The sequence below is a fragment of the Lepisosteus platostomus genome, chromosome 4 (assembly GCF_059453375.1).
Source record: "Lepisosteus platostomus isolate fLepPlt1 chromosome 4, fLepPlt1.hap1, whole genome shotgun sequence".
In the NCBI taxonomy this organism is placed as follows: domain Eukaryota; kingdom Metazoa; phylum Chordata; class Actinopteri; order Semionotiformes; family Lepisosteidae; genus Lepisosteus; species Lepisosteus platostomus.
The window spans coordinates 63,166,027-63,192,398 of NC_142614.1; the positions used below are offsets into that span (position 1 = coordinate 63,166,027).

At 35.5% G+C, this 26,372-nt stretch overlaps 2 protein-coding genes across 4 annotated transcripts in view; one reads left to right on the forward strand and one right to left on the reverse strand.

Moving 5' to 3' along the window:
* agtpbp1 (ATP/GTP binding carboxypeptidase 1) overlaps positions 1-273 on the reverse strand; it is an 85,153-nt gene extending 84,880 nt beyond the window's left edge. For both annotated transcript variants that reach the window (XM_088630203.1, XM_088630204.1), the window contains exon 1: positions 135-273. The gene's annotated coding sequence lies outside the window, so the exon portion shown is untranslated. The remainder of the gene's footprint in view (positions 1-134) is intronic.
* A 113-nt stretch (positions 274-386) lies between these two features.
* Positions 387-26,372, forward strand: naa35 (N-alpha-acetyltransferase 35, NatC auxiliary subunit). Of its 2 annotated transcripts, XM_088630206.1 has the most exons (23): positions 387-516; positions 3,878-4,006; positions 4,475-4,508; positions 5,240-5,354; positions 7,584-7,658; positions 9,041-9,208; positions 10,491-10,557; positions 10,830-10,873; positions 11,548-11,598; positions 13,005-13,088; positions 13,534-13,648; positions 13,886-14,064; positions 14,889-14,948; positions 15,921-16,027; positions 16,113-16,179; positions 16,954-17,052; positions 18,757-18,935; positions 19,461-19,597; positions 22,707-22,774; positions 23,352-23,492; positions 23,880-24,002; positions 24,723-24,803; positions 25,784-26,372. In XM_088630206.1, exons 2-23 carry the CDS (start codon positions 3,886-3,888, stop codon positions 25,841-25,843), a joined length of 2,175 nt encoding a protein of 724 aa, XP_088486332.1. In that variant the 5' UTR covers positions 387-516; positions 3,878-3,885; the 3' UTR covers positions 25,844-26,372. The 2 variants fall into 2 exon arrangements, with proteins under 2 accessions (XP_088486332.1, XP_088486334.1); XM_088630208.1 differs by lacking the exons at positions 24,723-24,803; positions 25,784-26,372 and having other exon boundaries at positions 23,814-23,946.

The window sequence follows — 26,372 nt, forward strand, 5'->3', positions numbered from 1 at the left end:
AGTGCTGTAGTGTTTGAGACAAAACTGGAATAGCACACATTCTATTGCACCTGCTGAATGCCAACATGCTCTTTCAAAATAGCTTGCACTCCAGAGACAAATTCATATTTTAAGGGCATTTAAACAATACAAACCGATCGCTGAGGCAAGCGATGTCCCATACGGGGAAGTCAGCTCTTCAGTACGAGCTAAGAGACGCCCAAATGTTTTGATACAAACAGCATCCGATTCCCAGAACCATTGCTGTCAATACTTGTTAAATCTCGCGAGAATGCAGAGGACTAAGGGATTGGTAGTTTTTAACGATTTTGTGGCGAGGAAAAATGACGTTGCAGAGTACGTGCTTATGGGGACTGAAGTTTATAATCAGCACCTATTAGCTGTTGTTGTTCATTTGGGATTGGTATGGGTACAACATTTCCCAGAATGCAATTCGGTGTCTCATGCCAAGGAAACAGTTTGTATGGCCTTTTATTTGAATTCTTTCAGACAACGTTTTAATCAGCTTTTAATCAGGTATGATAGAACTGGAGGCGTTAGTGCATTTTGTATTACGTAATGCAGTTTGCTTTGCTTTGTAATCTTTTTTGTTTCAGTACGGACTTAAAAAATGCTTCAGTATAGAATTAAAACTATTAAAATTATGTCAGGCCTTACTGTAACAGAAATCGTGCTTCTGTTTGAATATGATGTTAAAATATGTTACAAAGTTGCGATTTAAAATATAATTAAAATGAATGTCTTATTTAAGGTTCACTTTTTGGCTTGGTTTAGTGTGATTTTGTGGATGTATTTTATTTCGTCAGTGATATATTGTACCTAAAGCTTAAGTATGTTGTTGCAGACACCTGTGCAAATTAGATATGAAAGAAATTAATGAACGAACTTTTTAAGTGGCCAACCTTTTTCTGATGTACTTTGATTTTTGTACGTACAAGTCATTTTCGATTTTGTTCACATAAGAGCAAAAATGCACGATGTGTTCTTATAAACTCCTTGTCATAATACGTGTCCTTTGTGTTTTATGAGGGCATATTAACAGACATTACGACTTTGATAGTTTAGATAGTTTTTTAGAGACAAGGTTACCTATACAAGCAAAAATATTCAATATTGAAATGTTTTGTTGCGTTTGACTGAAGTCAGACAGGTACAGAAGCGTAGTGGTTAATACTGACTGGAAACATCCAGAAATACGTATGGCACCTTGTAGCTGAGACGTTTTACTGAAAATAATATTTTTGACAATTATATTTTTCTGTGTTTGCTGACCGCTTGTTAATTCTAGCAAGTGGTCTTACTGATGTGAGATAAAGATGCCAGTCATTATGTTTGCACCTCTTAAGTCAGTTGAAATCAGTAGTCAGCTATGTTGTATGTTATTCTAAACTGAAAACTGGATTTGTACTATTAGCCAGCCGTACTGTGTTCTGTTATGCGCTGTATCAAAATTTACAGATGATGTGTTAGGGCCTATTTATTTTCAAGGGATTCAGGAAATAAATCTGTTGGTTTCCATTATAATTCCCTAATACTGTAAAAACGGAGATTTAGTTTAATTGCCCTAAGAATAAAGCAAAATACAGTATATCTGGTCAGAAGAACTAAAAAAATAAATTCCCTTTGTGCTAGAGAGTACATTGAATTGCCTTTCTGTGATTGCTTGAGTTGTGTATTCTGCATGAAGGCCTTACTAAGTTCTATATATTTTGTCAATTGAAAGCTCTGACATACAGCTTAAGAAATATATTTTTTCCCCGAAATCTATAATAATTTACTTTTTCAACAATTACAGTATTAGATGCAAAAATGAAATGATGTATTTATCACACCACATGCTGAATTCTTGACACAATCTGGTAATCCTCTGAAAACTGTAAATTCTCTTAGAGTCTCAAGAAAGGAAACTGTTGGCTTTCTGCATGGCTTAGCCACTAAAGGCATTTGCCCCAGTGGAGGTTAAGATCTGCTTTTCAGGTGTTGTGGGTTCACACCTGAGTCACATCACTAGTCAAGAGTCACCAAGAGGTGGTTACTAAATTCTGTTCAAGTTTTCTCACAAATTTGTATGACTTGGTTAAGTGGATTCCCTAAACAGCCGATGTGTGCAAGGGTACTGTACATGTGTAAGATCCAGGTTACACTGACCCTTAGCAGAAGCAAATTGGAACAGAAGCAGCTTTATGTTGATGCATGGAATCTGAAACCATTCAGATGTTTCCTCACATTTAGGGTAGAGTGAGAGATTTCCATTGTATCCAGACATTTAGGCCTTTTTAGGCTTCAGTGCTGGCTGATCTACAGTATGTCTAAAACCCATGCCATCTAATGTACACAATTAACATAATGAGGCCTTATTTGCAGTTTCAGTCCTCTGTTGACATTTGTGTTGATCAAATATGTCACAAGTGTTTTTTTACCTATTTTTTCCTTAATATCCGTATTCATACAACTCATTAAGTCTTTTTATTGTAGAAATGGTTTTCTACATTCAGCGGCTCTGTACTTTTTCTAAACAGAATTGTACTGGTTAATTTTTGCAGTGTATGTTTCTTGCATCTCTCCCATTTTTGTGTCTGATGGTCTCTGTAATAAAATTGTATGGACAGAAATGAATATCTAGATTAGGTACTCTAGCCTTTACCTGAGATTTGTCCGAGTAATGTTCTTTCCTTTGTGGATAACTGCAGGTGAATAACAGTTGAAATTCTGACACATTGTGTAAAAGTTTTAAAGCAAGGCTATCATTAACTTTATGCCGGTTTATCACAGCTTCACATTACAAAATGATTTCCTGTTTGGCAACAGCAGTATGGAAATTAATGTTGTGGAAAATTGAGGCTGGGGACCTGTTCGCAAAACTACAGTATATGCAAGTATGTGCATACAGTATGTCAATAATGGTACCATAATGACAGTTTACATTAGTGTACAAATAGGTAGCTGTGTCAGCATGTGTAGGCTCCAAAGGAACAGATGAAAGTTTATTTCATGCTGAAAAGAAAAGAGACACAGTGTTTTGGCTTTGGAGCCTTCTTCAGGTGTCACCTTTACCTGTTCCTTAGTGTACATGTTTATCTACAATAGTTGCTTACAACCTCCATCCGGGTGCAACCACCTACACAAGTTATCCATTAGACCAGGTGCTGGAGCAATAAGTAGGCTACAGGATAATGACGTATGTGTATGTATAGTAAATGGATTATTAGTTCAGGTGGGTAGCTGCATCAGCATGTGTAGGCTGTAAAGGAATAATAGGTTTATTCTATGCTGAAAAGAGAAGAATGAAAACGCAACATTTTGGCTGTGTTTTCTTCTTTTTTCATCATGGAATAAACCTGTTACTTGTATATGGATTTTAACAGAGATTCTGAACCTACACATTTAAATAAACATACACTTCATTGAATCACTTTTCTTGCATAAGTTAAAAAAGTAATCTTTTTCTAAGTAACATTTAAATAGATACCCTTTATTGTCAGACAGTGTAACTGATGATTTAGCTTTTTTGTTCCAGAATTCTTTTGTTCAACGTTCTGGGGGAAAAAAAGGTTTCAAATATCATACTGCTGCTGGTTGTATGTATTTAATAATATTTGGGATCAGGGTGTTCCTTTTACACCCCCACAGTGCTTTCAATTCTTATTTTATCTCCGACAGTTCTTTTCATGTTCATCTACTGAAAGGATTTTTTTTGTTCTTCCTGGTAATTCATTCAAAATAAGACAAAAATACTTCTTGGCTCTGGTTTACTATACAGTACATTTATGAATTAGCCAGCCTGTCTTTCCTATTATTTAAAAAAAAGGTGAAGCTGTGAAAGAGCTTTGTTGGAGCAGATCCCAATTAAGGCATCTGTTTGTTAATCTGTCTGAAGCTGTTGTCATGGTAATGAAGTCATCTGTTGAGGATGATGATGCTGGCTGGGGGCTTGGAATTCCAGAGAAGATGAAGAATAACGCAAACTGGGTGGATATCACCCTGGACTTCAAAGGGGCTTGTAAAGGTAAAGCATAACTGCGGCCTAAATTTTTAAAAAATATATTATCGATTGCATGATCAGTAAAAAAAATGTATATAAAGTAGTTTTTTATTACAGTGTTGTGTGCTTCTTTCCGGGAGCCACCTGTTCCCCCTTCCCCTCATCCTTGCAAGTTTGCTTATATTACAGTATCTTATAGTGAAACTAAAATAGATTTGCCAGTTCAAAATCTGACTTGTTCTATATGCTGTATGTTGCATGTCATGTTTAACCATAGCACATTTTAGGGAATCTTGATGTACAGCATCTTATTTAGGGTAAATCATTTTCCTTGAAAAGGCATAGACTTCATTGTGTTTTCCAGTTTTTACAACCAGATTTTAAAACTGCCTTTTAAATCAAGTTATTTGTTGTGTGGCAGAAAGTCCAGTTGTTTCTGAGTAGGGAGGTCAAGAGATCCTTTCCCATTTGTGTATGTTTTTTTTAATGCAGAACTGAAGCTTGGAGAACTGCTCCATGACAAACTGTGAGTACAAGGAACTGACCTGCATGGCTTCTTGTGCACCTGGTTTATCACATCCCTTGTTCTGGCAGATGTTTGAATGTTGAATGTACATCTAATTTTCCAAAAATACAGAATTTGAAGAGTAATTACTTTCCAGCAATATGTTATGTTTTTTCCATACTGAGGGCTGAGTTGCAGGATTGAGCTTTGAGGTTCTTTCAGTATGCATTTCCTTTTTTCAGGTGCATGCTGTTAACTGAGTAATAACAGAGTTAATAGAGAAATGTGTTGCTATGCTGATGGCTGCTGGTTTGACATTCTTTTCTTTCTCTTTTTGGTCATTTAAATTAATTAATTCTGAAATGTGTGTTTTGGTATGTTTGTCACCTTTTGTGTTCCAGTGTTTTTCAATCTAGTAATACCACAGATGGCTCCAAATCTCAAAGCTTTTTCTTCCACCTTCATTACGGTTCCTGAGCAAAATGGAATATAATCAATGACAATCAAGCTATAAGACCATTTTAAAGAACATTTACTAAATCAAAAGAAAAGAAGAAAACAAGATTAAAAAACGGGAGAATGGCTCAGTTTACTATTACTGTGTCTTTGGTTTTTCTAATATCTACTCTTCATACACGAAGGGAACTTAAAAAGCTAATAAATCAGTCTTATAGAGCTAATACTTTGAGTTTTACACTGAGATTCAACCTTTTTTTCTTTTACATTTAAATGTGTTCCTTTGGTCTTCTCAGTTTTGGCCTGTTTGAAGCCATGTCTGCCATTGAAATGATGGATCCCAAGATGGATGCTGGCATGATTGGCAATCAAGTGAACAGGAAGGTCCTCAACTTCGAGCAGGCAGTCAAGGTTTTGAATCTTATGTTTTTTTTACACTTAATGCCAAGGTACACTGTAAGATTTGAAATGCTGTATAAAATTTAGAATTAGTAAGTTTATGAAGGTTCTATCCAAGGGATACAGGGTACATTCAAAACATATGGTAAAAGAATTGATTATTAAGAATGAAATAGAGAATCACCTATATAAAATAATATCCTAAGAAACAGTCAGCATGGATTTAGAAAAGCTAGCTCTTGCTTAACCAACTTGTTAGTGTTCAATAACTATAATGGATGCACACAAGATATATGATATGGTTTACTCAGATTTTCAGAAAGTTCCTCATAAAGTTCTCCAGAAAAATTAATTATTTAATTGCAAATGGAAGGCTTTCAGGGCAACACAAATCTGTATTGAGAATTGACTATTAAATTGAAAACAGAGGATACAATTAAAGGGTTAAAACTCAATATGGGGGTGATGTAATTAGTGAAGTACCTAAGGAATCGGTACTAGGACCAGTGCTCTTCTTAATTTATTCCAAATAGTAAACTAGGTAGTTTTGCCGATGATGTCCAATTAGGATGATTAGCAAACACTGTCGAAACAGCAAATAAAATTTATATTAATTAGATAGAATTTCTAGGGAAAAAACTGGCAAAGGACATTTAATTTAGACATAGCGCACGTAGTAAAAAAAATTATAAATACAAAATGGGAAACACTAAGCTAGAACACTACTTCTGCTACATGTGAAAAATAGGTGTTGACATGTCATTTAGATGTCCTAGACAATGTGAAAAAGGGATTAAAAAAACAGCAAAGTTCTAGGTTATAGTTAGAATATAAATCAACATGTGTTAAGTTAATATTGTATAACACTATTAAGGCCTTAAGAATATCTGGTATATTTTTGGTCACCACATAATAGAAAACATTCCTGATCTGGAGTGAGTCCAGAGAAAAGCAACTAGATACATTCCAGAGTTTAAAGGAATTATCTCTTATACTGACAGGTTGAAGGAACTGAATTAACTATATTTTGAAACAGAAAAAAGTCTTGAACACAAAAGAGGGAACCTGATACATGTATTCAAAATCTTCAAAGACTGACAAAGTCACTGTCAGCCCAGCGGATGTCTTCAGAATGTTCAGTGAAACATGAACCAGAGAGCACAAGTGGAACCTATGTTTAAGTGCGGTTTAAGACCGAGTTTGTGAGGCACTTCTTTCCCAAAACGGTTGTGGGAGTAAGGAAAAACAGCCATGTTGCTGAAGCCAGTACACTGGTTTCTTTCAAGAAACATCTCGTTAAGGTCCTTGGATCAATTAACTAGTAAATGGGCCTGAATGGCTTCCGGTCATTTCTAACTTTTCTTATGTTCTTATCAAAACGCAGATACAGTATGTGGATTATGAATAGTAAAGTTCTGTTTATACATGTAATGCTGTTTTCTGGCACTTGGAAGGAAAAGCTACTGCAGACATTTTCTTGAACTTAAAAACAACCTTCATGCCTAAAACAAGTTTCCACTGAAAAATCTTTAAAGCAGTGTCCTTTCTCAAGTGAGTCAATTAGAGATTAGTTTAGTCTGATAGTTTTAACTCTGTGGTCCTGACATGACCAGTTAGAGTTTCCACAGTAGTAGTTGGCCCCTGGCCATGACTTGCCAAACACCAAAGTTCATTTGGCTTACAGCTGTGGAGGGGCTTCTGAATAGTCCGCCATTGATTTAGCACACTAAACAGACCTCTTTTCTGGGTGCCTGTAAACCTGCAGTGTTGTCAGCGACAGCTGTGTCATTCCTTCAGTGTGATCTTTCCTATGGTACTATAGTCACTATGGTACTTGAATAAGAAATGGACGGTTATGTCAGTCCTTGATTCTCATCTGTACTGTGCTGGTAAAAACAGTAATTGTCAACTGAGTTGATTAGCAATTAATCATGGTAAATGGAGAGTATTCCAAAATAATTATACTTTTTTTTAAAGAAAAAGTAATCTTACCATACTTCAACAGCGGCCAGAGAGATACAGTGTGACCAAAGTTGCCAAATGTCAGCCCAACTATGCTTGACTTGGATACAATCTTTGGGTAATCTTTCACTTGAAATCAAGAACTCCAACTCCAGAAAGATATGATTAGCCATTTTTTTAACAATTTGCACCACAACTTAATAATATACCAATTTCTTTATAAATCTCTGTTAATTTTTTTATTTTGTTATGTTTATATTTTCTTGTGCCTCTCATAAGGATGGAGCTATTAAAATCAAGGATTTGACCTTGCCTGAGCTGATTGGTATAATGGACACATGTTTTTGCTGCTTGGTAAGTTTATCGCTAATCTGTTGTATCGCAATATAAAAACAATTTCCTGATTTGGGTGTTTGGCTGTATTTTGTCGCCTTTTTATTTCTACCATTTTCCTGTCCTATTAGAAGAGCTAGATCTCTGTAATGCACCCACCATCGCACTGGTCGTATTGTCATGGCCATGCTTTTTTTCCAATAGAACTTGCTTAATGGTGTGTTTGTAACATGTCAAATGCAAATCACTGTATAAAAGCCAGTGAGACGACAATTTTTCAAAGCAAGGCTCTGACATGTTTTTACATAACACTCTAACCAAAATCAAACATGTCTTCCATTATTACATCTGACTGGCAAACATAAACATCTAACTACTAAAAACACTGCCAATGGAGGGATCAAAAACAAATGCTGCTCTTTGTGCTGTCTTTTAATGTCCATTATTAACACTTTAAAGGCTAAAGTAGAAACGCAGCAGAGTCACTGACATCTCACCTGTGAATGCCTTCTACTTTGCTTTCATGATGTATTAGTGTTGCTTTTCCTTGCACCTTCTAAAAACTGAAAGGCAGCTTCACTCTACCATCAATGTAGAAGAACAGTGGCAACCAATCCATCTTCCATGATGCATACAATACAATATATACTGACTTTCACTGTACAAACCTGCTGTATTACATCCATCCATTCTCTAGCAGCTTCATCCAGTTCAGGGTTTTGGGGGAGCCAGAGACCATCCCCTCAAGTAGGCCAAGGCACAAGGGAGAGTGCACCCTGGATGGGATATCAGTCCGTCACAGGGCACACAAGGACAGAGACACAAACATAGAAAGACTCACACCAGGGCCAGTTTTCCCAGAAGCCATTTAACCTACCAGTATGTTTTTGGACTGTGGGAGGAAACCGAAGTACCCAGAGGAACCCAGGCAAACACAGGGAAACATGCATACTCCACACAGATAGCACCCCTGGTCCGTAATTGGACCCGGGACCCCAGCACTGTAAGGCAACAGTGCTAACCACTGTGCCACCGTGCTGCCCCCTGTACTGAATTCCTTGATTTAAATTGGAGCTATTGGGGCAAATGTGTTTGTAAGACCACGGTAATGACTTGCTGTTAGAATAAGAATTTTAAGTAATGTATGATTGCTTTTATTTTGTTTGTGAATGTCAGTGCATATGCTGTAAGAGTGAGTTTGTTTTGAAGAAGCCATGAACCCAGCAGTGATTGCCTTGTATTTTGAGAAGATTATTGAGACCTCATAGATAATGTGATTTCCTGTATTCACAGTGCTTCTTGAAATTAACCTTCATTTCTTTGATTTACCTTGGCTTCTCTTTTCATTATTTCAGTATCTCAGGAATAATAATATGCTGTGCATCTGCCCATCTTCATTCCAGATCACGTGGCTTGAAGGTCATTCCTTAGCCCAGACAGTTTTCACTTGCCTGTATGTCCATAACCCTGACCTAATAGAAGACTCTGCCATGAAGGCATTTGCTCTTGGCATTCTGAAAATTTGTGATATTGCCCGGGAGAAAGTCAATAAAGCAGCTGTTTTTGAAGAGGTGAGCTCGAAATTAATCAAAAGTCCATATGATCTCATCCAGCTTGAGCACTTTGAGCACATTTCCTTCTAAGGTTCAGCCTTGTGCTGTTGTTTCCATTCCCTTGGGATCTTTTGACAGCAATATATGATTTAGGAGGTGTTGTTTGTTTTGTTGAACAAGTCTGGTAAGGCTCACGTAGACTCATATGTAGACCCTCTTTATATGGAATAGCTTTATATACTAATATGGGTGGTCAACATTTTTAGAAATAATGTTATAGAAAATGTGATCACTGTTGCTCAAAGGTATTGCCTGCTCAAAAATAATTAATAGGTAGCAATTAAGTTATTTTAAAAATACTTTTTCAAAATTTTCAAAACCCTGATCTCTTTGTCTTTGAAGCTCTTACATATTTTATTCATAATGGTAAAATCCAGCATGTAAGTTATGTGTGACTTTTGCAGTGCAACTCTTATAGTGCTTTTCAATGCCCTATATGGTTTAGTTTCTCACTAGGAGTGTGATATAGTATTCCCAGGAATTCTGTCTGGATAGGAATAATCCAGCAGCAGCTCTGTGGGTAGTCAGAACGGTGTAACAGTTTTAAAGTGAACTGAAACAAAGCAGACTCTCTAAATTAAGTCTGAGCCAAAATCTATATCTGGAGAATCGCAAATTATATGTAATGCAGCAGTAATAAACGTTTTGGAAAGGCTGTTTATACTTAAGTAAACACAAATGCTCAATAATGTTTATTTGTACGAACAGCCTGTGTATAGTATGCAAAGTTGGAGATTATTCTTTATGAAGGCAACTGTTTTTAAAAGCTTTTCCTTCTCATGTGCTCTTAAACCTGAAATAAGAGATGCCTTCAAATATCTAAACTGATTTACAACTGATTTCCCTTAGGAGGTTAAGGATAGGAAAAGGGAAACATTCTTAAGTGGAAGACTGTAAATATTCAACTTTCAAGATTCAGTTATTCAAGAATAAATGTGACATATTCAGATTGTTTGATAAGCTTTCCTTTAAGTATGTTGTTGAATTCAGTATCCATGGAAACTCTATATTCTTCCATTTGATTTAATGCTCACTGGGTTTTCAATTTAACATTGTTAATGAACAGTTTCTAAAATTCAAAAGTCATGGACTGCAAAGGAAATTTTTTACAGGATCTTACCTTTAAAGTTTTAAGAAGCTTTTAATTTTTGAAGGAGGTATATAATTTCAAATCATGTCACTTTAGTGCAAAAGTGTGCACCAGTTTTTTCTAACATTTTCAAATTTGCTTTGTTCTTAGGAAGATTTCCAGGCAATGACCTATGGTTTCAAAATGGCTAACAACGTGACAGATTTAAGAGTTACAGGTAATTTGGTGTTTATTTTTAAGATTAATTATAAGTTAATTATAATTAACTTGAGGTATATTAATTATATACCTCATTATAAGAGATCTAACAGCTAATAAATATGTTTTCTTTATTAATTATCAGTGACATTTTGTACAGTACATGTAGAAACCTGTTTTTAGTAACTACTGTTTTAATATTGTAATTGGAATTGATATAAACATCAGGGTGTGCTATACTATTATAAAAGTTATGCAATTTAATGTAATGATTTTTTCTTCTTCTTAAAGGCATGTTGAAGGATGTAGAGGATGATTTACAAAGGAGGGTGAAGGTATTTGCAATGCTCAAAGACTGAGATCTATGAAAAAATGTTTCTGAGATGTAATATTTTCACCTAGAATTATTTTTTATATGTGCCATGTTTCATATTGCATGCTGTGTAGACCGTATCCTCCTTTGCCTACATTCCCTTCATAGGTTGGGCTCCAGCTCACCTCAACTCTATATTGGAGAAAGAGGATATTGAAAATGGGTGGTTTATTCCGTGCATTGCATATTTTTTTCTGGGATCAATATGTAATTAAATATTGCGTTTTTTTAAATTAACTAGGGGCTTAATCTCTTAATTCTTATAATTTCCCTATCGTACTATGAGTGTTGTTTGTGATAATGTTATTTTGCCACATTTTCCCTCCCAGCAAGGCCATCTACCAAAAGAGTTTATAAGAAGGCTTAATTAGAAGAAATATGGGTTAAATATATGCTGGCTGATCAGGTGTCAGTGCACAGTTCATATACTCAGTTAATTAATGCTCAGTTAAATTAAGGTTCTTATTAAAATAAATTTTCAGTTTTCTTTTTTTAAAGGTTTTCTGAGAAAATATGTCATTATCATAGACACCTTTTTAATGGGAAATGTAATGAACAATCTAATATAAGCTTCAGTGGTTTGGTTCTGCTTAGAGCTATGGACCTTGAACTTGTTTAGTTACCCTTGTTTTGCAGAGCACAAGGAGTCGACAGGGAGAAGAGAGGGACCCAGAAGTGGAACTTGAAGTAAGAAGGTTTTATTCCTTCTCTAGCAAAATCCTTCTTTGGAATCTGTAGTGGAAGGAAAGATTGGTAGAACGGCCTGGAATTTCAAGTTCTTTGGGGAAAATGCAAAAATAGAATAGAATGTTCTGATGTTGCCAAAATGAGTTCTCTCAAGGGGAAAATCATACTTAAAGCATTCAGTATTTCTGTTTTTCTGAGCTGTGGCTTGGTGCCAATTTAAAACCATGTTTTCATAATGTTTCTAGCTCTTCCAGGTGGGTATATAGTTATTTATACTTCCAATAAAAGCTGATATCTAAAATAATTGTGATTAGATGCTTATGTATTCATGAAAGAATTCATGGTTTGGTAACAGTTGTATGCACTCATGAGATCTGTGTGTAAGGATTGCAATATCCTTATACTGGTAATACTCAGATAGACTAAGTGCTTTTCAGCATTGAAACATCAACTGTTACTGTTTATCCGTTTTGAACTAATATTTAAACGTAATCTCAGTATCTCTTGGCTTAGTAAGAGATACCTTAGTGGTTTCAAATAAATTCCACAAACTTAAAGACTATTATTGACCTGTCCTGTTATAGGTGTTCTTCTTGATATTGGTTTTTTTTTTGCCTTTCTAACTATCCTTGCAAAAATGCTTCAACAAAAGATTCCATTAGAAGGTTTAAGTAGAATGAATGCTTTGTACAGTATGTGTTCTGCTCGGTCCTTAAGTGCAATTTGCAATGCAGGTTTTCCAACTTTGCTATCTCTAGTGAGCTTTTACATCTATTCATAGACTTTTCTACAGGACTTGTGTGTTAATTTGTATGGCAAAGTTACCACTCACCAGCAGGCATGGGTCTGTCTGCCCTCACTAGCTTAATTGTTCTCCCTGCAACTCGTGGTGGGACTCTGACTGCCCTTATAAATTCCCTCCATTTAACTAGCATTCTTCCTCTGTCCTCAGAATTAGTGACATTAGTGCCATGCTCTGCAGCCTCTTTTGTATCGGCCTCTTTTGAAGTTCTTTCCTTTTCAAGACTGCTTCTTCTTCTGAGCAGCAGCTTCATATACTAGAAAAAGTCACTCCTGAGTGCTTATTAATTTTATATTCTCACATGAAGTGCCCTGGTGCTAACTGAGCCTCCGGCTCCTCAGGGAGTGTGTGTCCTCCCCATGTTGCTCCCAGCTGGCACCAGCCTGCGATGGCACATGTTGCATGTGTTTAATGAATTCATGATTGGAATTCAGAAAGGTTGATCAGATATGTGAAAAAAATGAATCCATTATTTAGTAAGAAAAGTTACCCTTGAGTTCAAATTGGTTTTCAAAATCAATGTAAGTATTTTAATTTATACTGTACATGATACATGACAAATGTTAGGTAGAACAATCATTCCGAATCTCATCTTTCATTGCAGCATCAACAATGCCTGGCCCTTTTTAGCAGAATTAAGTTTACCCGTTTGCTGCTGACAGCTTTGATCGCTTTTACAAAAAAAGAGGTAAGATTTTTTTTTCCGTTTTTAAATGCTGTCTGATTTACAGAGCTCTTTTCATAGCAAAAGCTTTCAGTTACAAGTCACCTGGTATGATGCCCCTTGCTGGATCATTTTGATTTCTGCATTCTTATCTGTTTCACACTTGAATGAGAAATTCAAATACAGTGCCATTTTGCTTTCTTTGTACCTAAATAGCATAAAAACCGTAGTGGAATACCAGAATTCTGAGTGCAGTGGCATTTCATCTTATCATATATAAAATAAACATAGAGACTACATGATCAAACTGAAATACCAGAATAACACATGGTGATAGATATATGCCTGTGCTTCCAGACAGGTGAAAGCGGGCACATAAATTAAACTCATTTAAATAAACCAAGATTTGTTAGTGAATTTTGTTAAGTGGGGTTGAATAAATTGATCTTCTCTTTCCTGTGTGTGCTAGACAAGCTCAGTGTCGGAAGCTCAGAAACTGATGACACAAGCTGCAGATCTCCTTTCTGCTATCCACACTTCCATCCATCATGGTATACAAGCACAAAATGATACTACAAAAGGAGGTATGCAGTATTTTGGAGTATCTTCATCACAGATGAAACTGTATTGTTACATGTATACAAATATAGTATATCTACTACATTTCTATAGAGTTTGACTTTGTGGTATAGTAGTTTTCCATTGGAAGTCCAGTTCCAGTTCAAAATGCAAACTTTGTTCAAACAGCTGCTTTAAGTTAAACCTATAGTTTATGCTTTTTGAAAACATTTTCTTATTAACTTTTTAATTTTTTCATTTAGATCACCCCATAATGATGGGATTTGAACCCCTTGTTAACCAGCGGCTGCTACCCCCGACCTTTCCTCGCTATGCCAAAATCATTAAGAGAGAAGAAATGGTCAACTATTTCACCAAACTGATAGAGCGCATTAAAACAGTCTGTGAAGTTGTCAACACCACGAATCTGCACTCCATACTGGTACTTATTTATGAATTACAGTACTCCTAATGGGATTATTGTAATTCAAGTACATGTATTTGTGAATTATTTGCTCCTTCTAATACCCTGGTAATTCTGTACTATAATAATAATTCCTTACACTACACTTCTGGACACTCCACTCAAAGCGCTTTACAGGTAATGGGGGCTCCCCTCCACTACCACCAATGTGCAGCATCCACCTGGATGATGCGACAGCAGCCATAGTGCGCCACAACGCTCACCACAGACCAGCTATCAGTGGGGAGGAGAGCAGAGTAATGAAGCCAATTCGTAGATGGGAATTATTAGGAGGCCATCATTGGTAAGGGTCAATGGGAAATTTGGCCAGGACGCCAGGGTAACACCCCTACTCTTTCCGAGAAACGCCCTGGGATTTTTAATGACCACAGTCAGGACCTCGGTTTTACGTCTCCTCCGAAGGACGGCGCCTGTTTACAGTAAAGTATATAAAGCCCCTGTCACTATACTGGGGCATTAGGACGACATGGACCGCAGGGTGAGCGCCCCCTGCTGGCCCCCGTAACACCTCTTCCAGCAACAACCTTAGTTTTTACCAGGAGGTCTCCCATCCAGGTACTGACCAGGCTCACACCTGCTGAGCTTCAGTGGGTTGCCAGCTGTGAGTTGAAGAGTGATATCGCTGCTGGCTGCTATAAACAGCTATTATTTTTTATTGAACACCATACAACTGTATTCAAATCGATTTTTTACTTTTGTTCATGTTTTTAGTAGCATAGTCATTGTGAAGCATCTCTCATAAGTTTCACATTTTTTTAATTTGCATGTTGTTTTCTCCTAAGGACTTTTTCTGTGAATTCAGTGAGCAATCCCCCTGTGTTCTTTCCAGATCTTTGTTACAAGTAAGTACCCTTTTCTTTAGGGGGGGGGAGGGTGTAATTGATTTAGTTCATATTTAATTGTTGCCTATATGTAAACATTATCCACACCAACATATTCTCAGCACATTTATATTTAACATTTTCCTGAGAGGAGATTATTTTTCTGCATAATTTATTTGATAGAAAGCTGGCCTTTGAAAATGCCACTTGTTCTGATTCTCCAGTGTCTCAATAAAGTTTTATTCATGATTCACTGAAAAGGTATTTCATGGTCTACCGCACATCTGAGCAACTGAGAATATTGATCACAGAACATCAGTGCCAGCACAGTACAAAGCAAGTTCCTCACTCCTGCTCCAGGAGAGCCACTGGGTCTTCAGGTTTTCATTCTGGACTCTTAATGATTTGATTGAATCAATTAATTTCTTAGATTTAGATACAATAATTTTCAAGTCTTTTGTCATTATGTAGATTATTTTTTCAAATTTGCAATTGTAACAATTGAAATTCTCAGATGCTATTGGAGTATTTTGCATGTGTGCTCTAATCGCTGAGAACTTCACCTGCTTGGGATTTGTAACTCACTTGCAACTTGCCCCAGTACTTCATGTAATGATCAACTCCTTATTATTCTCATTTGTAGACACTGGATTTAGCTGTGATATCAAAGTTCTTTGTACTGATTTGCCTCTTTAAAACTAGATAAGATAAGTAGATCAGGGTATACATCTCCAGTCCTGGGAGGTCACACTATGCAGGTTTTTTCACACCTACAGTTACTTTTTACATCCTACAGGTAGTAAAGAGACATAAAACTTGTGAAACCAGCATGTGCCATACTGGAGTTCTACACCCCTTTACAAGCTGTGTTTTTTTTCCACTATGTTTTGTAGGACTAAAAAACTACATTTAATGTCATTATAATGTTCTCAATGTTTCTCTATTTATGAAAGTGAAGTCACTAATTCTATACAATATTTTATTATTTTACAGACAACTTTCTTGATTGATAATAAAAAGGTATTTGGGACTCATCTAATGCAAGACATGATAAAGGATGCTTTAAGGTATTTTGTGAGCCCCCCTGTACTATCTACAAAGTAAGTCCAAAAATCATTGCTTTCCTTTTTTCACATTTACCTTGCTGTCGTTTAAAATATGAGAAAACTGACATTTTCTTTCTAGATGCTGCTTATACAACAACCATCAGGCTAAGGATTACATTGACTCATTTGTCACACACTGTACTCGGGTAAGAATACCAAATATTTTTAAAATATTGTCATACCACAGTATATATTTGTCTCTCTGTCTGCATAAAATATGCACCCCAGAAATGCACTTATTAATGCTGATTCTTTCTTACCCTGAAATAAAAAAAACTACCAGGCAGTTCACCTTTAAATGCCCTAGGGCCCAGATCACTGGTAACTTCAGTCAGAAAATTGAAAGAAGCACCATTTTTGCATGCTTTACTCATACTTCCTATATTTGTATTCAACATTTCTCAGTGTAGCATTCATTACTTAAAACCTTTTGTGCTATAATTTATCTGCTCCATTATATTTTTGTGTAAGAAGTCTACTCATATGATTTGTTATGTAATTGTTTTTAATGTGCTGCTTCTTTATTTGAAAGTGAAATTCAAGAGATTCTGTGCAACATTTGAAAGAATTTCTCATCTTGTGCTCATTTGATTTGTAAACAAGTTCTACAACACATAGGCAAACATCATTGAATAAGCTGGGAATTCTTAAGTAATATTTTCGTGTGCATAGCTGCTCCTTATAAATTCAAAAGAGTTAGATACATCATTATTTAACTGTTGGGTTCATGACGGTCAGTAAAAGTCTGAACTTCAATTAATGAGTATCTATTTAGAACACTGGCTGTATCCACAGTTACAGCATGTTTGCTTTATTGTAGTTTTGCATTATTTTTCATATTATGTTAATATTTCTTAATAATTGAATTGTTATTTGGTTGATGTTATTTTAAATGTCTGTCCTGTTTTTATTTCAAAAAGCCATTCTGCAGTCTCATTCAAATCCATGGACACAACAGGGCCCGACAAAGAGATAAGTTGGGACACATTTTGGAAGAGTTTTCTGCACTGCAGGATGAAGTAAGACTGATCTAGAAAAACATCCATCACAAAAAATATAAAATGAGCATCCACATGATCCACCAAGTTAAAACACTGGATTTATTTTAAAAATAAGTAATTGGATTTCTAAACATACTCAATTTGGATGTATGATTTTGAAGTTAATAAGGTCATGCTTTTAATATTTTCTTTAGAAATTCAAAAGCTTATAATGGTAATGGGGTCATTGTGCATAGATTGCATGTTGCATCTAAATCCAAGAATTTAATCTTTTTTTTTTTAGGTTTACCTCTAACAGTCTAAAAAGCTTGCTTATTCCGGATGCACACAACCATCTAAATTCACGCCCATTTAATTTGTACTTTTATTTTAAGTTCCTTTATAGTTAAGTTCCTTACTGAACTTAAAATAGCCAGTTAAATTCACTATCATTAAGTTTTAGGATTTAAGATTCTTTACACAGATCCCCTAATCATATCCTCTTTCTTTGAATAGCCTGTGTAAAATATGGCCTTTAAGACAAGAATTTGTTCTTGCTGTAAAAGGCTTGTCCTTGGATATGTTTTTTCTTGTATTCTGTGCACAGTATTCCTCATGTGGCATTGCTCACACAATGTTTCATTTTAGCATTATTTCTTTTGATTCTGAATTTCAACTCTTGTGTCTTTTGGAAGAAGGAAGGTGACATATTGAAAAACCTGAAAGTAAAATGTATTTCCACAGAAGTTTAAATGGTGCTAAAATGCTTTGACCAGCCAAGGTATTTTATAGATGGCTAGATTATTGTAGTGCAGTTTCTGTTCCTATTATCATTGTCACCTAGACAACTGTGCATTCTTAAATAAATAAGCACATGCTTACAACTGTACATTGTACAATGTATTTTTTCATCTTAAATTCTGCTTTTAAGATGATGAGTGTGTAATGAATGTGGGTTCTTAATTTTAACTTTGTTCAAATCTATGCAAAGTGTTTTAGGAATGTCACTTTGTTAAAAAGAATATCAGACCTGGAAAAGGTGTGTTTATGAATGGGAACATTCTGCAGTGTTACCACCTTCTGTCATGAAGTCGTTACCTTTCTTGGGATCTATGCAAGACTGAGCGTAGTCCGTATAAAGAGGACAGATGCCCAAGGAAAACAAGGTTGCTGCTGTATGTGTTGTTTGTAGACCATTAGGTGGGACTCTTCCCTCTGAACCAGAAATTATGTGCTGTATTCACTTCAGTAAATATGGCGACAGGGAGACACTGTTCTGTAGGAGGTACACCCTTCAGATGGCACATTAAATGAAAGTCAAAACTTGAGAACTTGAGAACTTTAGAACCTTGGATTTTACATAATCTGCCCTTCCTAATGTTGAGTTTTTGCAACTGGTGAAGCATTTTCTCACTTCTTTGCTTGACCTGCTACTTTCTGGCTTGCTGGTGCATAATGGCTTACACGAGTATTTCAGGTGGGTGCTGTACATCACTGGAGGGTGCCCCTTCTTATACATAAAGTCTTTGATATCCTTTAGGAAGAAAAGTTTTCTATAATTTTTGTCTTCCAAAGACCTGTTTTTGGTATTTTTGTTACGTGTGTTTGTTTTTAGAAACATCTGGGATTGATGAACCTCACACCTTTAAAATGTCCTTTTCCTTTAACTACTAAATCACGTGTGTTTGAAGAGATTACTCCTTTTTCACTATTTAATCAGAGGCCCTCTCTGCTTCTCTCCAGGCTGAAAAAGTGGATGCTGCTCTACACAGTATGCTAATGAAGCAAGAGCCACAAAGACAGCATTTGGCGTGCTTAGGAACATGGGTCCTTTATCACAACTTGAGAATCATGATCCAGTACCTCCTTAGTGGCTTTGAACTTGAGCTCTATAGCATGCATGAGTATTACTACATTTACTGGTATGTTTTGAATGAGAATCCCTATAAAAAATGTTCTGAATACATTCACATTAACATAATGGAAAGTAGGAAATGCACCTTTTATCAAACAATATGTACAATGATAACTGTAACATTCATCCAGTGGACCAAAACAAGTAGTTGATAGTTATTTACTATAACGTTTTAAATAAGTATTGCAAATGAGTTTTAAATGACAAAGTTGACATTCATGTCAAATCTTTAGTGCTAACACTTTTTAACAAAATATAAGTAAATTTTTGAGTTAATGAAAAAGAAAGAAAAACATTCCAAAACTGCAGATTTCTAAGAAAAGATACTACAGATTCTTGCAAGGATTTTTTCCATCATTTATAATATCAACTCTTTAAATTTGTCAGTGTTCCATTTGCAATATTGGAATATTAATTGTTAAATTTAATATTTGAATTGCTGAAGAAGTAATTCTATTTTAACAATAAATTATTTTGTTAAAAACAATTCCTGTCTCTCGATGTGAGATGACTAACTGGACGTTGTGTTCAGGTATTTGTCAGAATTCCTGTATGCCTGGTTGATGTCCACACTGAGTCGAGCTGATAGCTCTCAGATGGCTGAGGAGAGGATCATGGAGGAGCAGCAGAAAGGACGCAGCAGCAAGAAATCCAAAAAGAAGAAAAAGGGTAAAGCTCTGCAATATATGGGGCATAAGGCAGAAAAATAATTTTAGGAGTTGTACCTCTTTATCACTGAACTTTTTCTCATTTTAGGAGGTTCATGTCCCTGTATAGTAATGCCTGAAGCTGTTTAAAGCAGCATATTAAGTGTTTTAACGCTTGAATGCTGTAATTCAATCCTGTATCCTCTGATTTTTGCTATAGCCAAGGTCATAACCGTAATATCTCCAATTATATTTTCTGGGTCTTTATAGCCACATTACAACGCTATTCAACTTCCTCTGCTACCGTAAATGTCTCGACAAGCAAAAAAACACAGATTTAACCACAGACTGTAAAGGGGCTTGCATAAATGGTGTAGGATTATAGCCAATTACTGAGTGCCCAATTCTCTAAGAATATCACAGATTCATTCCATTACCTATTTTAGTCACAGTCCGTCAAACAACAGGTCTGCTACCTTTTTATATCTGCCGCATTTGTTAACAAGAAGGAATTACTACAGCATCATTATTCTAATTAAGGCATATTTTAAATTAACTTTCAGTTGAACTGGATACGTAATTGTCAACCCTGTACTAATTAGTGAGTTTCATACCTGACCTCACTCAGGCTTGTTAGCTGAATTGTGACCCATTGGACCAAACCAGAAGGCAAAAAAACACCCACTGCGGGAGTGTTTGGATGCATTATCATTCCCACCTGTGTATGTTCATCTACTAAGAGTTTTTAGTTAGATGTAAGGGACCAAATAATTAACTTGAGTTCACACTGTATGTTACAGTTACAGGAATGAATCTGTTGAAATGTTCTTTATCCAGGGAATTTTAAACCAAGGCCAGAAAAAATGTCTTAACAAGCAAGCAGATTAGTAGCAGTCAGCATTTAAAACTGGTGACTAAAGAAACAGTGGGAAAGAAAAATCAGAGATGGGTATCCTTCAGAACACAGATAAAGAACTAGTTTACAGCCTGATCCCCACAGAACTCAGAGCAAGGATGGGCCTGGTCAGTACTGGGTCAGGAGATCTTGAAGGATCACCTAAAATCACTGGCTCCTAAAATGAAACATTTAAGAGCCAAATGACCTTTTTTAGCTGCCAAATTACAGAATCAAAAGAGTTCATATTAACGTAAAACGTAGTGTTTGCGCTTTAAGTTCATCTGCAATGCACCCAATAAACTCATATGTCTTTGATTACATCCATTCTGTTCTTTTTTATCATCAAGATTTGGGAGGCATATTTTGTGAACGGTAGTTCCTCGCGTGTAGGCTGCATTAAATTTCATTTTCAGTATTTCCTCGGCTGCTTTTCACAGGCACGAGACACAGCCCGGGCTAAAGCTGTCTTCCTTGGGGCACACTTCGCAATTGCACAATCACAAGCATTTTTATGCTTCTGACTCTCTCCATGTTTATTTAGAGACGTTTATTTTTTTAAATGATTCGTCCCTTTGAAAACCTCAGTTTTCCCTGCAACTTCCTGACTGGCTTTAGAACAAAAGTCGCAATATATCATTTGTTTAACCCCATTGTGCTGGCTAAAGGATACTCATAGGCATGCGTAGTGTGGCCTCCATAAAAGCTTCCCCCAACTATAATATTAGTTAATGGATTAAGTAATTTTTTGCTGATCTTCCTAATCTTTTCTGAAGTTAGACTGTAAGTCCATAGTAGAAATAGTAACATGATAAAGAAGGTGGAACGAGATATGAAATATACAGAGAATATTCAGACCCTGCATACTAGAGCTTTGAAGGGAAATTGGCAGTGAACAATGAAGTGGTCTGTTTTCTCACTAACATGCAAATTTGATGTCCAGATATAGCTGAACTAGTTAAGCTACAATAGAAACTGAATGTTTTTAGAGTAATATTGTCTATACATAGTCACCTTCCATGCTATAGAATTTTCAGTTTTGCAGTCATAAAACGTCTCCATAAAATGAGAGTTTTTCTGTTTCATGTATAAAATTAGGAGTATGGGAAATGGTATCATCAGGGCTCTTTAATGATTTTTAATGACCACAAAGAGTCAGGACTTTGGTTTTATTTCTCATCCAAAGGACGGTGCCTTTTTACAGTATAGTGTCCTTGTCACTATACTAGGCCATTAAGTCTGAAGGTCTTTGAGACTTCCTGGATGATTTTCGTGGTTGCTCTTGGAGGGATCTTTGGCAGCACCACCAATCCTGGGTGGTATCAGAATGATTTTGCATATTTTCCACTTGTAGACTTAGTGGATGGTTGGATTCCCAAATATTTAGAAATGGTTTTGTAAACCCCTCCAAACTGATGGACAAAAACTATACTTTTTCTCATGTCCTCTGTAATATTTTTTTTCATAGCATGATTGGTGTTCACCATACAACTTCCTGACCATTATATAGATCCAGGCTTCCCAAACCTAGTCCTTGTTTACGTCTTACCCAATTATATATTTGATTGGGTAATTTAAATATCTTTTCTCCTTAATACCCTACTGCTTCTTGAAAAAAAGCATTGAATTGGTTGGTTTTTTTACACAAGGTTGCAATGTTAGAATTTGACATTCCCATAATTCTGTTGGCAATTATGCACTGTAACTCTATTGCAGAGTCTGTAACTGGGATTTCCTAAACGAGTATTGAGCCTTTGAGACTTGTCTGTGAGCTTGCAGTTTCTGCATCCTTCCACAAGTCAGTGCAAACTCTGCTATAGGGAGTGAGGGGCTCACAGCGTGGAAAGGGGCAGATGGCCTTACTGGCAACTGTACTTGGACAGGAGTCATACAGTAGCTGTAACATATGTTAAAATTTGGCTATCACAATACTTTATGTAGTTAATAAAGTAGCAGTATTAACTGATAGAAGCAAATAATATGGCTTTGAATTCAGAGCCTATTTTAATATAAGCAAATGTTTTGGTATGAGCAAATTATGCATTATATTTTGAGTGCTTCAATGCATACATATATTGCACTTATTCAGGGAGTTAAATTAATAACTACAAATTGCTTGACCATTAAACGAAAGGTAATTCTGTTGTTGTACTTTGCTGTTTCAGTGCTTTTGAAGTGCACTTGCTATTGTTAAGAAAAGTAATTGGGTTTTGGGCCTTTGTATTATTTTCTACAGCACGGCCCCTAAGCAGAGAGATCACCATGAGTCAAGCCTACCAGAATATGTGTGCTGGCATGTACAAGGTAATTCTCTAACATGCTTTAAAATGCAAAATAAAAAAGTACTCAGTGGTCCAAGATGCAAGCAGAAAAGGTATTTTTATGATAAATATTTCTTCTTGCAATTATAAGTTCTAAAATTGTTTTTCATAAACAGCCTTTCGTTTTTGGAGATTTGATGTTTATATTATAAATTTGAAAAGGCATTATGTTATTTCTGTTCTTTTTTTTAATCATCCTCATTAAAATTAAATGTCAGTAACTAAGTTCTCAAGAAATGTTTTTTAACTGTAAATAAAATACATTTTGTAGTAACGATATTAAAAGACTAACATGTTCTCCCCTTTCCCATTATTGGTTGTTCATTATGGCATTATTATTATTCCATCAGTTTAAATTTTTGGGCTAAAAAATAGGCTGAGCGATCTTCTACTTCATTTTACACAATTAACAGCAATCATGTGCTTTCCAAACATCTATTAATCTCCTTCAAAGTAAACACTTATGAACAAGGACACTGGAAATGTGAATAGAAAAGTGTACATTGTAGTGAAGAAATTGCACTGTGAGGTCTAATCAAAGAAAAAAAAATGTTTTTCAGACCATGATAGCATTCGACATGGACGGAAAAGTAAGAAAGCCAAAGTTTGAGCTGGACAGTGAGCAAGTCCGATATGAACATCGTTTTGCCCCTTTCAACAGTGTTGTTACCCCTCCTCCTGTGCATTACATCCAGTTTAAGGTATGATGAGAATAGTGCACTTCAGTTCATCTTTGTTATAGAAATGAAAGAAAAAAGTGTACAAAATGTTTTGTAGTTCCATGCTTCTTGTATGTTTCTAGTGACAGCAGATTCTAGCTTTTAACTGATATTTATGGCTTCTAAATAATGCTGAGCTGTGAAATGTTTTGACTTAAGCATTGTTAATGTGTCATATTTACTGCTGAAGTAATAGACTGTAATTTTTACTGAAGTAAAAGCAACAAAAAAGCAAAGTTACTTAGGTCAAGCTGTATGTCAAGAATCATATACTTGTTTAGAATGAGCATGTCTCCTTTGAAGTATAAGATCTGTGAAGTTGACAAGTGCACCTCTCCAGTACCAACCTGATGTCTGTGTGACCTCCAGGAAATGTCTGACCTGAATAAATATAGCCCTCCTCCTCAATCCTCGGATCTCTACATGGCATCCAGTAAGCACTTCCAGCAAGCCAAGATGATCCTGGAGAATGTTCCCAATCCAGATCCAGAGGTTGTTTGATTTTGATTGTTCTGTTTGGGGAATTTCACTGACAAAAAAAAATAATATAAAGCTTGAGATTTTGAGGTACTCTGATATGTTTGTGGTCTTTTAGGTTTTAATGGATGTTTTTATATACAGCTAGTGAGAGGCAGGAACTGCATACATTTTCTTTGAACAGTGGTAATGAATTCTAAGCCCCTGCTTCAAAAAACTGTTTGTTTTCTCAGTGCATAGATATCTAATCAAAATGTGCTTTGTTCATTTCTGGTACTGTAGAGTTTAGTGTAAACAGAGAATCTATTACGTGGTTATCTTTTTAAAACTGCAGTTACAGCTTCAAGATCAGTACAGGTATCACAAATATAATGAACTCTAAGTCAAGATTAATGCTTTGACTTTTTTTTTTAATGTATTGAAATTGAAATTCTGGAACAAAGCAAGACAGTGCGTTAGATCTTAAATTGTGTTTTTTCATTGTTTTACATCCGTTTCACTTCTTGTTCATTCCTTCATCTTTAGTCCAACTCCGCTGTCAATTAGGCAACCACATACTGTAGAGCCTACTGAACTGAAACATTGGTGTAGTTAATGATATTCTGTAACTGGCAAAGGCCAGCTGTATAGTTGATTGATTCAGTAATACAGTTCAGGAGATGAAAACTAGACATAGTTACATTACTACATTAAGGACGGTATGTCAGAATGTTATCATTTTATTGTTTTGTGCAGGTGAATCGAATACTGAAAGTGGCCAAACCCAACATAGTGGTGATGAAGTTGCTTGCAGGAGGCCACAAAAAAGAGACTAAGGTAATACTGAAAGTTAGTGATGAGCTTTTACACTGATTATCACAGGCAGTGGCATAACCACATACAGCTCCTGTGGCCCTTATTATAGAAATAGGTTTTGTCCAAGGAAGTGCTCTTCAAATGGATCAGTAAGATTTTTAATGGAGATTAAAAGCTACAAGAGTCTTGTCCCAGAAATATCTGTTATTCTGCCAAAAGTCTCTCATTCTCAGCATCCAGTCCATTAGTAAGAAACACGTATTTCTTAAACCATTCCAGATAATATATTTCTGAATGAATGAGATGCTATGGGGTACAGAAGCTTTTTTATAATACAGAAGCTCTTGTTATTTTCATTTTAAATAATATAAATTATTAAAATAATGACTTAAATACCAAGGCAAGTGAACTGGAGATAAGGAGGTTAAAAAGTGTAGTTGTGTTTTTTAACATTATCTGTTGGTTAGCTTTGTTTGTGCCTTTTAATGCAAATGCAATATAAGCAATATTAAACACTTAAGTTATTAAACACTAAGAGAATTCCTTGTATTAACACATGCTGCCTTGAACTGTATTTCACAATTTTGATATTTTTTTAGTTTCCTGTTATATAAATTAAGAATTTAAATTCTATTTTAAATTTACAAACTGTATCATATAAGCTTGATGAAATCTTCTTTTGTGGGAACCTTGATTATATTGGGGATCTTCTGAAGTTGTAAGATTATTAATTTCATATGATTCACATCCGAATAAAAATAGTTTTCGTATAGACACTTTAAAGGGCCTGCATGTCAGAATTATAAGTACTTTTAAAATGTATATTTTAGTTTGTAACGGATAACAAGGAGAATGCAGAATTTTACTGGTGTAGGCGATTTTTTAAAAATATATAGGAAATTAAAAAATTACCTCATTTAAGCACAATGTTAGCATTCAAAGTTACTCTGCTTTCCACTGGCTGTGTCAGTTACCTGTCTTGTCCTCTTCTTTTAATTTAGGTTCTACCAGAGTTTGATTTCTCTGCGCATAAGTACTTCCCAGTGGTGAAGATAATTTAATAAGGAGTTTTACATTTAAAAAAACAATGGGATGGCATTTTGTGTCATGAAGTATCTGAGCGGTGTAAGTTGTACAGTAAATTAGTGACATATCAGATTCATCATGCAGCAATTGCAAAACGTAAGAAGAATGACTTCATTGACCATATTGAACCTCTGTTTAGAGTGAAATTCCATCTTAGCTACATAAATGTTGTGGATTTGTCCATTTAACTTTTTGATCTGTTCTTGAACTTCTGAAATCTAAAGAATAGTAAGGTTTTAGCTTGCTTTGGGTATGGCAGACTGGACTGTTTTTTTAACATTCTTTTTTCTTCCTTTAGAATAATAGAAACAAAATTGTAATTGTTACATTTGCTTTGATTTTGTTTACCAAGTACATAAAAATTGTACATTGACCAGACCTATTAAAATGTCAAAATGTTTGTTTTCACCTTGATTAATCTGAAGTATTTTAAATGTTTTAACACTATATGGAAGCCCCACATTTCAGAAGAAAATGCATAATAAACTGGTTTACTACATTAAA

What these genes read in the sequence shown, in the direction of transcription:
- naa35 (XM_088630206.1), top strand. Translation starts at nt 3,886, where the DNA reads ATGGTAATGAAGTCATCTGTTGAGGATGATGATGCTGGCTGGGGGCTT. An exon ending in ACCCAGAAGTGGAACTTGAA is followed by an intron (nt 11,599 to 13,004) that starts GTAAGAAGGTTT and finishes CTTTCATTGCAG; the next exon opens with CATCAACAATGCCTGGCCCT. An exon ending in CGAATCTGCACTCCATACTG is followed by an intron (nt 14,065 to 14,888) that starts GTACTTATTTAT and finishes TTTTCTCCTAAG; the next exon opens with GACTTTTTCTGTGAATTCAG.